At 41.0% G+C, this 14,082-nt stretch overlaps 2 protein-coding genes and 1 long non-coding RNA gene across 7 annotated transcripts in view; 1 reads left to right on the forward strand and 2 right to left on the reverse strand.

Moving 5' to 3' along the window:
• Positions 1 to 3,763: 3,763 nt before the first annotated feature.
• Positions 3,764 to 14,082, reverse strand: part of LOC108435832 (coiled-coil domain-containing protein 106-like) — a 32,187-nt gene continuing 21,868 nt past the window's right edge. Inside the window, exon 4 of one of the 3 annotated variants that reach the window (XM_017711939.1) lies at positions 3,764 to 4,082. In XM_017711939.1, the coding sequence (XP_017567428.1) occupies positions 3,766 to 4,082 (317 nt within the window). In that variant the 3' untranslated portion in view covers positions 3,764 to 3,765. The remainder of the gene's footprint in view (positions 4,083 to 14,082) is intronic. The other 2 variants (XR_001858473.2, XR_001858472.2) reach the window with 2 other exon arrangements.
• On the reverse strand, positions 5,551 to 6,618 carry LOC119264250. The gene is made up of 2 exons (XR_005130910.1): positions 6,112 to 6,618; positions 5,551 to 6,023 (listed from the first exon to the last, which is right to left on the reverse strand). It is a non-coding gene; the product is annotated as an uncharacterized LOC119264250 (long non-coding RNA).
• Positions 8,549 to 10,550, forward strand: LOC119264249. Of its 3 annotated transcripts, none has more exons than XM_037542403.1 (2): positions 8,549 to 9,989; positions 10,078 to 10,550. In XM_037542403.1, the coding sequence occupies exon 1, from the start codon at positions 8,808 to 8,810 to the stop codon at positions 9,492 to 9,494; it is 687 nt and encodes a 228-aa protein (XP_037398300.1). In that variant the 5' UTR covers positions 8,549 to 8,807; the 3' UTR covers positions 9,495 to 9,989; positions 10,078 to 10,550. The 3 variants fall into 3 exon arrangements, with proteins under 3 accessions (XP_037398300.1, XP_037398301.1, XP_037398302.1); XM_037542404.1 differs by having other exon boundaries at positions 8,549 to 9,775; positions 9,858 to 10,550; XM_037542405.1 differs by having other exon boundaries at positions 8,549 to 9,775; positions 9,869 to 10,550.

Raw genomic sequence — 14,082 nt, forward strand, 5'->3', positions numbered from 1 at the left:
CACATAATACACCCTTTATAGGCCTCAACTGTATCCCCTAAAGTACTGTAATCAAGCAGTGCTGAGGGACTTTGAGCTCCTTTTGTGTTTTGCACAGCTCTCATCTTCTTATCCAGATGTGGGAAAAAGCAGTGTTGACTTCCAGAAAGCTCCAAATGCCTGATCAGTGCTGGTCTTCTGCCACTAAAATCAGTTCCTTATGGCAATGTTATAACCAAAACAACTTCACTACAACCATTTTACTGTCTGATGGCCACCACAATATTGGCACCAATATCAGTAGTTATGCAACAGATTTTTCTTTAAAATATTTTCCAGTTATATATTGTCCCCCACATTGCCTCTTCCAGGTTGTCGGCTGTATGGCTTTCTGACATGAAACTTGTTTGTAAACATTCTTAATTCCAATGTCCACCCTTTGCTGATATGATGTGCGGTCACTATCATGTAAGACATCATGTTGCAGCTGGACCACATATTAGTCATCAGGGCCAATATCCATACTACAGTATGTTGTCTCCCTCTGTCCCTTTGCTCCAGCTCTCACTTCCTCTGCTGTTTCTGTCTCTTTCATGGTCTTGGTTCTTGTCCTCTCTCAGCTGATTTTGTGTTCAGGTCCTCTCCAGCCTCTTCTACACTCTGCTGTTGCTGCTGCTGCTACAGTTAATTCAGTACTTTAAAATGGAAAAATGCCTTCAGCTAAAAATGCCCTGCATATATAAAGACCACCTGACCACAGATTTAATGATCAGAAACGTTTATACACGTAGCTCATTGGCACTGCAACTGGGAATTGTCATCAGAGTGGAAACTTCAGTGTACAGTTCCATGTCAAATTTATGTTTGATAAATCATTAGTTAAATGACACTTTTATGATGTCTGCTGCACTTTTAAATACAGGGACACAGTACATCATCTAAATGGACACACTATACACTTCACATCTCTCATGTTTTTCCTAACAGAGACTGTACATGTGAGTCGGACAGAGGGAACTCGTGCCACACTTTACTGTGGAAAATTAACTAATGGTAAAGTGACTTGGAGCAGAGACGTTAATGGACAGAAAGTGGACATTCTGACAACTCATAATGGAGAGACGACGAAAAATATCGCAGATCCAGACAGACGTTACAGCTCAGGAGCAAATATAGTACTGATTATATTCAGAGTGTCTTTTTCAGACGCTGGTAAATACTACTGCAGTGGAGCTACAGTGGAGCTGATTGTGACTTCAGGAGGTGAGTCATAAAGAACATATGTTTAAGCTTCAGAAAGTGACAAGAGTTTGCAGTTTACAGTAAAGTTTTACCTGGACATCATGATTTTCATTTTAACTGTTAAATGTTTGTTTTTTGTAATGAACTGTCCAAAGAACTGAAATCAGAATTGAAATGTTTGCTAATTTCTCAAAAACCTTTAAACTTAATTATTTATTTATTTATTTATTTTTGGGTATCAGGCCATGCTACAGTAAGCCCAAGGCCTTTCCTCCAGACCAGCGTAAAGGAGGAAGACACAGGTAAAAATAATATAAAAAAATAATATAAACCTTTTAGTGTTGGTTATAGTCTCATTCTTACATGATGCAAATGCATGATTGCAGTATAACTGCAAATGGAAAACAGACGAAATTACTGTGACATTGCAAAGTGTGAAAATTTCAAACTGTGAGCTTACTTAGAGCCTCAAGCAGTGTGTAGTTTGTAATCTGATGTAATTTGAGGGCTAAAAATGTTGACAAGTTGAATGTGCTTTTACTCTCTTTCTCAGTTCCCAAAACCATCTGTGGACTCTTACAATCAGATATTACTCCTTATTCACCCTTAAGACTCTTTTTTGTGTGCTTTTACGGCAGGAAAGAATCGTGAATCTTTTTGATTTGTGAATTAAGTGTAGAAGTAACAGCATTCACTTCCATACCACTTTAATAATCTTGTGGCTGTATTATGCCACTGTTTTGAAGCAGATTAACCCATAATAAGAGCAAATAACATTTTTTTCTTATTTTGTGTAAATCTTTTTTATTATTATTATCATTATTATTATGTTATTTTGGTCATTACATCATTATTCTACACCCATTTTTTCACAAAGAGTGAATGGGGTGGGTCAGTAGGTGGTTGGAGTGTGGCATGCATAGTAGCATAGTAACTGTCAGTTAGCTGAAATAGTGAGCTACTTTACCATGTAAGCAACATGAAGTGTATTGCTTTTTCTTTCTGAACTCATGTTATCGGGTTACAGTATTCACAAAGAGTGAGCTGGCAGCACAGCAGAGCATCCCAGACACAATACTGAAGGGGCCGGACATTTAGAAAATAGACATGAAGCATACACCATGCAGCAAAATACAATGTTAAAATAAAGTAACATACAACTCATTGCTGATTTGTGCTACTAAACGCTGACGTGAATAGCTGGTTGTTAGGCTGAACACTGAAACATTTGTACAACGACAACTGTCAGCATCAAAACAGACTGTTGAAATCAAGAAGAATAGGGTTCATTAAGACTGTGGATTGTCCATAATATTATGTGTTATATCCTTCCTCTCTCTCTCTCTCTCTCTAGATGGAGGTGGAATGATGCAGACAGTGCTGATGCATGCTGGAGTTTGTCTGGCTGGTCTAATCTTCCTCCTGACTACAGTAACTGTAGGCCGAGTGATCCACCATCAAGCCTGGCTGGAAGGCTGGAAAACAGGGAGAGGTGCAGTCCAGCTCAGATAGCAGTGGGGAAGAAGACCCCTCAAGCCAGCAAGAGCATATTTAAAAGCACAAGTACAAATGTAGAATTCCTCACCATCTTCAAATGGCGACTGAAGCTCTGTCTCTCTGTGAAGCATTCAAATGAACTGTAATCTAGTGCTTCTGCAAAATCTCACCCCTGTACTGTGTGTCTCTAGATCTAAGAATCAACAATGATTCTTGATACTCTCACTTTTCTCTCCATAAGTGCTTTTGTTATATGCAATAAATGATCATATATATATATATATATATATATATATATATATATATATATATATATATATATATATATGATAGTATTTCATAATGAGTGATGGACAAATCAGGATATTATTCACTGTTAGTGAATGTACTGCATTTGCATTTACAAAAAAACAAACAAGCAAAAAAACCCCATTAAACTAAAAAATAAAAATCTGCTAATTCAACGTGCCTTTTATGAACCACAGTAAGATTCATTAAAAATGTTTGGGCCTACAAATGATTTGTTAAACATTAAAAAACAGTAGTGACTTTCTTACTCATGTTTTAAAAGTTGCCTGTTCATTGCACATAAATTATTTGCAACATTTTTGCAGCCCCTAATCTAAAGTGGGAACTATTCCATATATATATAAATATCTAAAAATGCCTATAAGTCATTTACAAACTAAAGTCCTACTGTTAAGTCATTTATACATTAATTGGCCAACATTTTATAAAACATTTTACAGCCCCTAATCTAAAGTCAAAACAAAAAACAATTTATGGACATTTACTCAATGTAATTATTGAGCATAAGCCGGTATAAATATTTTTTTTAACCTGCCTTTTGACTTTAGGACCTTAATATCACAGAGAAACCTCAAAAGGAGATAACAGGGTAGTTAGAACTTTACTAAATAAACCAAAAAGCAACTGAATAATCAGGCTGTAGTTTCTTTACTCTGTAACACAGTAGCAAATATTTTTACACTCTCTTTGCAAATATTTTCAAAGAAAACACAGAGGGTTCTTACCAAATGTCTTTTCTTATTTTCTTTTCATTAAAGGTAAAAATTTGTTTTTCTTTTTGTACATTTCCACAGTGGTCAACAGCTGTACATCATTGTTTAAAATATCCATGCACTTCTTTGCAAACACTTGCAATTTCTCTTGTCGTGAGTAACTTTCCAACAGCTTACTGTACTCTTGAGGTGCCACAATAGCAAGCTCTGCAATGGGAGCATTGGCCACTACAGTGTTTCTATCTACACCAACGGCCTTGTAGGCAGCATGAAGATTTTTCCCCCTCTTGTACTGCTGCAAAATCTTTCTGTATCTTCTTACAGCCTGCTGAGGATTTCCTGCTATAGAGAAACAACACAAAGATAAAAAAAAAATTGAAAACATTACAAACAAATCAACTGATATATTCCCTTAATTTTCCATCAGTCCCTTAATCTTATAATCTTATTTCATTTTATACAGCAGCACTCTAGTCAGCGACTTCTCGCTGATGAGTTTTCTGACAAAGAACTGAAACTGATTTGAACTGCTAACATTAATGCAGTAAATGAATAAAATATTTCAAATCTAATCTAGTCTTTGCCTTTCAGTTTGGTAACTGATACAGTCTTGGGCAGACATTACTTCAGTGTTGTGCACCTCTCAGCATTATCTGGTTAGATAAAGCTTTAAACATGAGCCTTTTGTTAGAAAAAACTGATATAGCAGAGATGTTTACAAGCTTACATAATATATAAACTGCAGACTAAGCATCTGTTTCAAGTTGTGTTGTCTTTCTTTTTTAAGTACTGTAATGTTTTTGTGTAATGGAAGGCCCATTGTTTTAGCTTTTACTTATGACTCAAGGCTCAACTCATAGACATAGACCCCAAAGACTCCATTCAGATTTATGAACAGCCCTGTTTTACAGCTAGTACCATATTAGATATATCTATGGGTTAGTTGTGGTTTCATTTACGTCTCTGAATAATTTGTTGCATCATTCCCTCTTTTTTCTTTTTTTGCTCCTCTTTCTCTTGAGCTTTTTCTTGTGGCAGCACTTGTGTTTCTTTCCTTTCTTTCTCCACTCATCTTTTTTTTTTGCAAATGATTGCAGTACTAGTAAAACAGACCTGCATAAAGCTGATCTCCAAAAGGCATAAAAAAGAAAAAAAAATATTTTCAATCTTTTAGCAAGATTATTGTATTATTTTTGTTTTGTACAATTAGAGAGGGGAAACACTCAGATAACATTTACCAAAGTCTCAGACCTTAACTTGTTAGGGTCATAACTCGTTCACAATCATCGTAAGGAAAGGCCAGGTGATGCAAATTTCAAAGCTTTATAAATCCTCAAACCTTGTCCCAACAACCAGCAAGCAATGGGCTTCTCCAAGCAGCTGCCTAGCACTCAGAAAATTAAAATAATTCATGCCCACAAAGCAGAAGGCTACAAGAAGATACCAAACAGTGTCTGAGAGAACTGCTTGTAACACTGCTAGAAAGGCAAATCAAAACCTCCATTTGATTGCAAAAGCCCTTCAAGATTTGTCAGACTTTGGAGTGGTAGGGAAAGGTTCTACTGTGCAGAGACACCTGCCGAAATATGACGTTCATTGAAGAGTCATCAGAAACAAATCTTCAGCATCCTCACAACAAAATTGAGCATCTGAAGTTCTCAAAGTAATACATTTAAGAAACAAGTCATGTGGACTGATTAACTAAATGTGGCGCCCCAAAGTTATCTATTGCCAGACTACGCCACCCCTGGGTTTAGACCTGGAGCGAGGGGAAGCTCCGTGTACCTTAATAATCTCAGACCACACCGCCTTAGAATAATACAAGTCAAACAGTTTATTAATTGTCCCAGAAGTTGTCAGTATTCGTATCAGCTTGATCCATAAAAGAAAGTAAAAACCACTACCTTGCTGGGCAAAGTGCTGGAGTTGGGAGTCCCATATAAGATATCCTTACCACACGTGAAGAATTTTTAAAACCAGTGACACACTATATTGCACATAGCACTCACTCTACATTGCACTGCAAAAATCACACTAGTGGATACCCAAATTAGCAATATCCCAACTCCACACGGTTAGCCCAGTACATACTTCGACCACATTTGAGCATATAAAACAGGAGTACAAATCACAAAACCACGGAGACAAAAGAAATAAAAATATAAAAACAAACAGTACTAAAACAAAGAACACACGTAGGAAACCAAGAAAAAGCAGCTGGCAACCCAAGTGCCGTATGATCTGCGTTATAAAATGACCAGTGTCGATCGGAGGCTAGCTCAGCTGTCAAACAAAGAGAATAAGGCATCATGTCACTACCATACTGAATTTAAAACACCATAGGCGAGAAATATCAGACAGATGTACATACCTTCATGTGGTCCCAATATGCCCTGGACTGCACAGTAAACACGGTCACGGCACCGCACACCACCTCAGCTCTGCTTTCCAACAATGAACACGCTACAGGGAGTCACGGCGTCTCCTCCATGCTGGTCCCACACTTTGCAAGCATAAAGACACCTTAAACACTAACTAGTAGTATTGTACTTATAGTCGAGTGTCTACACACAAACACCACGTACCTTTACAATGTGCATGCCTGACACAAACAGCTCCTCGTCCAAACGCTGTCACTCGCTCTGCTGTTAGCCTAGCCACACTGCCCTGCCCTAAGGACCCCGGGCTGTCTACCTAAATACCTGAACCACAGGACCCCAGCTGCCCCCGTGATTGCCTGTCTCCGCCCTAATCCGTTACGCACACACACACAGGAGTGCCGAACATGCCAGGGCTACAATCCACCCCCCCCAAATGAATCGGCGCCCCGACGATGACAGCCTGCAGCCCTGCCAAAATAATGGTCCTATTCCAAGGACCCTCCATCAGGTGTCTAAGAAGGACGGAAGCCTTCGGCTGTGTGTGGATTATCGACAGCTAAACGCAAAGACCCGTCGTGATGCATATCCGCTTCCACGCATAGAGGAGTCCTTGGATGCACTATGTGGTGCTAAATGGTTTTCTACTCTTGACCTGGCCAGCGGCTACAACCAAGTTCCAGTAGCTGAAAAAGATAAGTCCAAAACGGCTTTTTGTACGCCCTTTGGGTTGTTCGAATTTAATCGTATGCCCTTTGGACTCTGCAATGCACCAGGTACATTCCAGCGCCTCATGGAGCGTATGTTTGGGGATTGCCGGTACCAGTCTGTGCTCTTGTACCTGGACGATGTGATTGTGTTTTCGGCTACCGTAGAGCAACACCTGGAAAGACTGGAGGAGGTGTTTTCACGACTGCAAAAGCAGAGCTTAAAAGTCAAATTGTCCAAGTGTCGTTTCTTTCAACGGCAAGTAGGCTATCTGGGCCATGTGGTCTCGGCAGAGGGGGTGACCACTGACCCAGATAAGATTGAAGTGGTCAGGGAATGGAAGCGCCCTGGTCACCTGGCGGAGCTTCGTTCTTTCCTTGGCTTTGCTAGCTACTACCGACGCTTTGTGGAGGGTTTTGCCAAGTTGGCTGCGCCATTACACCATCTGGTTGGGAAGTTGAATGGACCACGGCGGAAAGGTAAAACCCCTCCTGTATCATTGGCTGAATCCTGGAATGATGAATGTGAATGTGCATTCCAATCTTTGAAAGAAAAGCTTACCTCTGCCCCAGTCCTTGCGTATGCTGATTTTAATAAGCCTTTTGTCTTGGAGGTGGATGCCAGCCATGGAGGACTCGGAGCAGTTCTGTCACAAGAACAGGAGGGAAAGGTGCGACCAATTGCCTTCGCCAGTAGAGGGTTGAGGCCCACCGAGAGGAACATGGAGAACTATAGCTCTATGAAGCTGGAACTTTTGGCAGTAAAATGGGCAGTGACAGAAAAGTTTGGGGAATACTTACTTGGCCATCAGTTTACCATTCTTACTGATAATAATCCCTTGAGTCATCTGCAGACTGCCAAGCTTGGAGCAGTAGAGCAGAGGTGGGCATCCCAACTGGCATCCTTTAACTTTACCATCAAGTATCGTCCAGGAAAGCATAACCAGAATGCTGATGCCCTGTCTAGGCAATACGTGGAGCGGTTCGCGGTGGGGACAGTGGTTCCACCACTAGTGACAGCGGCAGTGGTGGAAGAACGGTTAAATGCCCCAAGGAGCCAGTGCAGGGAAGTGGTTGCTTTTCCGGGGCGCTCCCCCAGTGACTTGAGTGCCTTGCAGCAAGCCGACCCAGTAATCGGGCCAATATGGAAATTCTGCAGTGAGGGGCGTCGCCCTGGGGTCGAAGAACGAGAAGCTTTGGGTGGCCTTAGTAAGGGGCTGCTGCGGCAGTGGAACCGGCTAGTGGAGTGTGAGGGTGTACTGTACCGCTTGGTTTATCCCCCAGGAGGCGGATCAGAGTATTCCCAACTCCTTCTCCCACAGTGTTTAAAGAACGAGGTCCTCCGAAGTGTTCATGATGACCATGGCCACCAGGGCACAGAGAGAACCCTTCAGTTGCTGCGGGACCGGTGTTTTTGGGTGAACATGGCTCAAGATGTGGAACGGTGGTGCCAACAGTGCCAAAGGTGCACACTGGGGAAGGCTGTCCAGCCTAAAGTTCGGGCCTTTCAAGGGACGCTACAGGCTGCCCACCCAAATGAAATCTTGGCAATTGACTTCTCAGTCTTGGAGTCTGCCAGTGATGGCAGAGAAAATGTTTTAATTTTAACTGACATCTTCACCAAATATACCCAAGCCATTGCCACTAAAGACCAGAGGGCAAGTACTGTAGCTCAGGCGTTGGTACAACACTGGTTCCATCGGTTTGGCCCCCCTGTCCGCATCCACTCTGATCAGGGGCGGAATTTTGAAAGCTTGTTAATTAAGCAGTTGTGCAGAGTGTACCACATCCAGAAAAGTAGAACTACCCCTTATCATCCTCAAGGGAATGGGCAGTGTGAACGGTTTAACCGTACCCTACATGATCTGCTGCGAACACTGCCATCTGAGGAAAAGAGACACTGGCCACGTCACCTGCCACAGCTGACCTTTGCATACAACACCACCCCTCATCAGACTACTGGACAGACACCTCACTTCCTCATGTTTGGCCGCCACCCAAGGTTGCCTGTGGATTTCCTATTGGGAACTGGTGAGATCACACAGGACCCGGAACCACTGGAGGAATGGGTATCTAAGCATCAGCAAAGTCTTCAGTTGGCACATGAGCATGTGAGGCAGAGGTCAAAGGAGCAGGCTCAGAGGCGTAGTAGGAACAATAATGAGCAAGTGAGGGATGCTGGGTTTGAGGAAGGTCAGCTGGTGTACTTGAAGAATCATGTTACGGGGCGGAACAAGATTCAGGACCACTGGAACTCCGGCATCTTTCAGGTAGTCCGAAAACCCACAGGCACGGGAGTTGTGTATTCGGTGGCCCCAGCCTATGAAGAGGGGCCAATTCGACAAGTACACCGGGTTGAGTTAAGGGCAGTCCCGGAAGAGCAGCAGCGGGGACAAGAGGAGGTAACTCCGATAGTTCCTGAGCCCGACTCGTCTGAGTCACTATCCTCTGACGGGGATTCATCAGCCGGCTTAATAATTCTGCGCATGGGAGAGGAGCCCCAAGAAGCTCTTGAACCATCAATGTCTCCTATTCCGGATGAAGTAGAAGCACTACCGGTCCCGGACCTCCCACGACGCTCAGCTAGGTCTACAGCAGGCCAGCATGCTAACCTTCATCGACTCCCAAGGACAGTTGTGCTAAGGAGTGATGGAGGGTCCTTGGAATAGGACCATTATTTTGGCAGGGCTGCAGGCTGTCATCGTCGGGGCGCCGATTCATTTGGGGGGGGTGGATTGTAGCCCTGGCATGTTCGGCACTCCTGTGTGTGTGTGCGTAACGGATTAGGGCGGAGACAGGCAATCACGGGGGCAGCTGGGGTCCTGTGGTTCAGGTATTTAGGTAGACAGCCCGGGGTCCTTAGGGCAGGGCAGTGTGGCTAGGCTAACAGCAGAGCGAGTGACAGCGTTTGGACGAGGAGCTGTTTGTGTCAGGCATGCACATTGTAAAGGTACGTGGTGTTTGTGTGTAGACACTCGACTATAAGTACAATACTACTAGTTAGTGTTTAAGGTGTCTTTATGCTTGCAAAGTGTGGGACCAGCATGGAGGAGACGCCGTGACTCCCTGTAGCGTGTTCATTGTTGGAAAGCAGAGCTGAGGTGGTGTGCGGTGCCGTGACCGTGTTTACTGTGCAGTCCAGGGCATATTGGGACCACATGAAGGTATGTACATCTGTCTGATATTTCTCGCCTATGGTGTTTTAAATTCAGTATGGTAGTGACATGATGCCTTATTCTCTTTGTTTGACAGCTGAGCTAGCCTCCGATCGACACTGGTCATTTTATAACGCAGATCATACGGCACTTGGGTTGCCAGCTGCTTTTTCTTGGTTTCCTACGTGTGTTCTTTGTTTTAGTACTGTTTGTTTTTATATTTTTATTTCTTTTGTCTCCGTGGTTTTGTGATTTGTACTCCTGTTTTATATGCTCAAAGGTGGTCGAAGTATGTACTGGGCTAACCGTGTGGAGTTGGGATATTGCTAATTTGGGTATCCACTAGTGTGATTTTTGCAGTGCAATGTAGAGTGAGTGCTATGTGCAATATAGTGTGTCACTGGTTTTAAAAATTCTTCACGTGTGGTAAGGATATCTTATATGGGACTCCCAACTCCAGCACTTTGCCCAGCAAGGTAGTGGTTTTTACTTTCTTTTATGGATCAAGCTGATACGAATACTGACAACTTCTGGGACAATTAATAAACTGTTTGACTTGTATTATTCTAAGGCGGTGTGGTCTGAGATTATTAAGGTACACGGAGCTTCCCCTCGCTCCAGGTCTAAACCCAGGGGTGGCGTAGTCTGGCAATAGATAACTTTGGGGCGCCACATAAAAATAGAACTTTTTAGGCCACAATGAGCAGTTTGTTTGGAGAAAATAGAAATGTTTCATGCTTTCACTGGAAAAGGGAAGAACTGATTCAATTCAATGAAAAGAGGATGTCTTCTGCAACAGAATACTGATCCCTCAACATCCACAATGGACTACCTTAAGAGGTGCAGGCTAAAGGTTTTTCAAAAATCTGTGAAAAGACCTCAAAAGAGCAGTGCCCAAGAATCTCACAGAGCTACAAGCCTTTTGGTACAATGGTAGGAAGAGTACCAACCACACATGGTAAAACTTTGGCTTCAGGCTCTTTGATTTTTTGTTATTTTAAAGCTGTAAAAGATGGAGATAAAAAGTAATATTACTTTAAATATTTAAGAATGTGTCATCTTTAAGGTTTACAGGTATGACTGTGTGTGTGTCTGTCTGAGTGAGGGAGGTAGGAATGCAGGCTTTATTTTATTCTGTATTTATGTTATCTTATTCCCCTTATTCCCTATATGTGAATGTCTGTCTGATACTGTGCACTGTGAGCTCCTGTAACCAAAAACAAATTCCTTGTATGTGTAGCATACCTGGCCAATAAAGCTTGATTCTGATTCTGATTTTTACCTTTATGTCTTTTGGAAATCAGGTCATCTTTTACTCACTTAGCCATTCACAGTAACAATAATTTTGACAAGGGCTGCCCAAACTGTTATTCATACATGTATATATATATACATATATATATAACCTGGACAAACACAGTGTATTCTTACACTATAAGCAAGGTGTCTGTGTGGGGGCAAAGTAACCAATAAGGTTAATAAGATTACATAGCCACACTGTACCTCTATTAATAAAAAAATACTAACATTTGGCTAATTGTGTTAGAAGACTGTCCCTTTCTTCTTTCAAGTCAGCAATTTCTGACATGGCCTCTTCATTTTTCTTTGCTTCAGCCAGCAGAATCTGTTGTTTTTTCAAGGACATTGCAGCTGTTGGGGATAATAGGGGGCCTGTAATATTTTCAAAGTATTAAAGAAATTAATCTTGTTGCTGAGACTATTTTCATATTTTACATATATTGTGCGATGTTTTAAAATGTAATGTGATGTTAACATTTCTCAATAACAAACTACTTTTTTGTTGATTTTCTATTTATTGAGACCTGAAAGGATAAATATTCTGAACTATTTCTGTGTGTTATACATTTCTCACAAATCCTAACAAGATAGCAACAACAGAATGTTAGCCCAACAGCCACAGAAGAAAGCTGACTGACTGAAATGCTGACTGAGAGGCTCCTGCAGTGGGAGTGATGAGCCGCCTATCCGTCATCATTCGGTATACTTTTCTCCAGCCGTACTAGCTCATTAGTTGGCCAACACAGCTTTACTCTTACAGAATAGTCCAACAAAGCTGAAATGCCTAACTTCAACTGAGAATGTTAAAACATCCGATACAGACAACGAACTGCGAACTGGCGTTGGACAGGTGCCCTGCGAAGCTACAGGAGCTAACGACACCTAGCAGACAGGCAGGTGGCTGTATAACTACATTAACGCTTAAGGTTGAATCTCATACACTCAAATGGTACATATTTATCTGCATCCGGTGGGTGGGGGGTGCTGGAGCCTATCTCCCCTGGACAGGTCTACAGTTCATTGCAGCATTCGGTTATAATTGCGCCAAAATATATTTTGAGAAAAAAGAGAGGAAACTGATCGAGAGCAAGAAATCAAAAAGAAAACATTTAAAATTTATAATGTAGCGCCACAAGCAGAGAAACTACAGAGAAAGGTGAAATGCAGTCTTTGTAACCACAAGATGAAGCTCAAAGTCAGCGACTGCTCGGACTGCTATGAATGGTCGGTTAAGTCACGTTACGCTTTTTAATGTAAGTTAACTTAACAGTTAATTTAAGTTAACCTTATCTAAAATAAGTTATTTAGTTGACAGAAGAAAAACTATTGCTTAACAAATAACCGTTACAGAGAGTAAATATTATTTGAAATACATTTTGTATTTGTTTTTGTTAGTTTTAATCAAATATCTTTATGCCGTTTATGCTTTGAAATGCATTCAAAGGTGTGAAACATTGAATTAGGTTTTGGCAATATGATAGTGTTTATTGCAATAAATGATGTCCTTAGTTTATATGTTAGTCCTGTTTAATTGGAATTAGTGCAGCACAGTGTGAAATGTTCTATACAAATAATTTTAATAGTTTTTGATCACACTTTAACAAGTGAAACTACATTGTCTAACTTGCTAACTTATCAGATGTCAGAAATCATAAACTTCTTGAAGTGTTGTAGTAATTTAGTATGATTTTGCCATATCACCCATCTTGATAATGAATAGTAATTTAGTGTTGGAATTGAGCATGACTATCCTAAATACAACCCCAATTCCAATGAAGTTGGGACGTTGTGTAAAACAAATAAAAACAGAATACAATGATTTGCAAATCCTTTTCAACCTATATTCAATTGAATACACTACAAAGACAAGATGCTATTATGATGAATAACTGAATAACTGCTGAATTCCTGAGCTATTCACCATTTGTTAATCACGAAGTAAGAGCTTATAGGTGTCTTATAGTGTTGTTAATATATGAATTAATGATTCAAAGCTCTAAATACATCATTGGTTCATGATTAGTTAATTATGAATTAAAAGCACACAGATGTTTTATAAATGAACATTATTATAAAATGTTACCCAAATTTTAAACTTAAATTAGCTGGAGATGTTAAGAATCTGCCAGGAAGTGGATGCAGGTCTATACTGACCCCACATGCAGTGAGGAGTATGGTTTGAGTAGCCAAACAATCTCCAAGAAAAAGTATTTACGTTTCACAATTTCTTCTATTTTTGCATATTTGTCACACAATCTTTCAGATAGATAACTCAGAAAAACAAAACACTGTTTTAAATGATTTCATTTATTGATGTTGAAATGTTGTTCAGCCCTACCTATGTAAAAAAGGGAAGTATTTCTTCCCCTTATCTATTTAGTCAATCAGTTAACCAAATTCAATTGGCTATTGGCTTTAATTTTATTAGCTACGGCCGGTATAATTACTGCCAGACCTGTTGAATCTAAACATAAGTAGTATGGGCCATGTTCTAAAGGGATTTAAATACAGATGTGAAACAAGCCGCAACAGAGCAGTAAAAGAGCCTCATGCGGCTCCAGAGCACCATAAGAACCTCATACCAACGGTCACGCATGGTGGTGGTAGTCTGATGACTGTGGCTGCTTTGCTTCTGCAGGACATGGACGACTAGTCATAATTGATGGAGCCCATCAGTTCGAGACCTAAAGCTCAAGTGCATTTGGGTTAAGCAGCTGGACAGTGATCCTAAACACATCCAACTTTGAATTACCCAAGGAAACAAAATGAAGGTTTTATTTTTGAGTGGGCAAGTTGAAGTCCT

The sequence above is a fragment of the Pygocentrus nattereri genome, chromosome 11, assembly GCF_015220715.1.
Source record: "Pygocentrus nattereri isolate fPygNat1 chromosome 11, fPygNat1.pri, whole genome shotgun sequence".
NCBI lineage: Eukaryota > Metazoa > Chordata > Actinopteri > Characiformes > Serrasalmidae > Pygocentrus > Pygocentrus nattereri.

Coding starts and splice junctions, on each gene's coding strand:
- LOC119264249 (XM_037542403.1), top strand. CDS start 8,808: ATGTTTGGCCGCCACCCAAGGTTGCCTGTGGATTTCCTATTGGGAACT.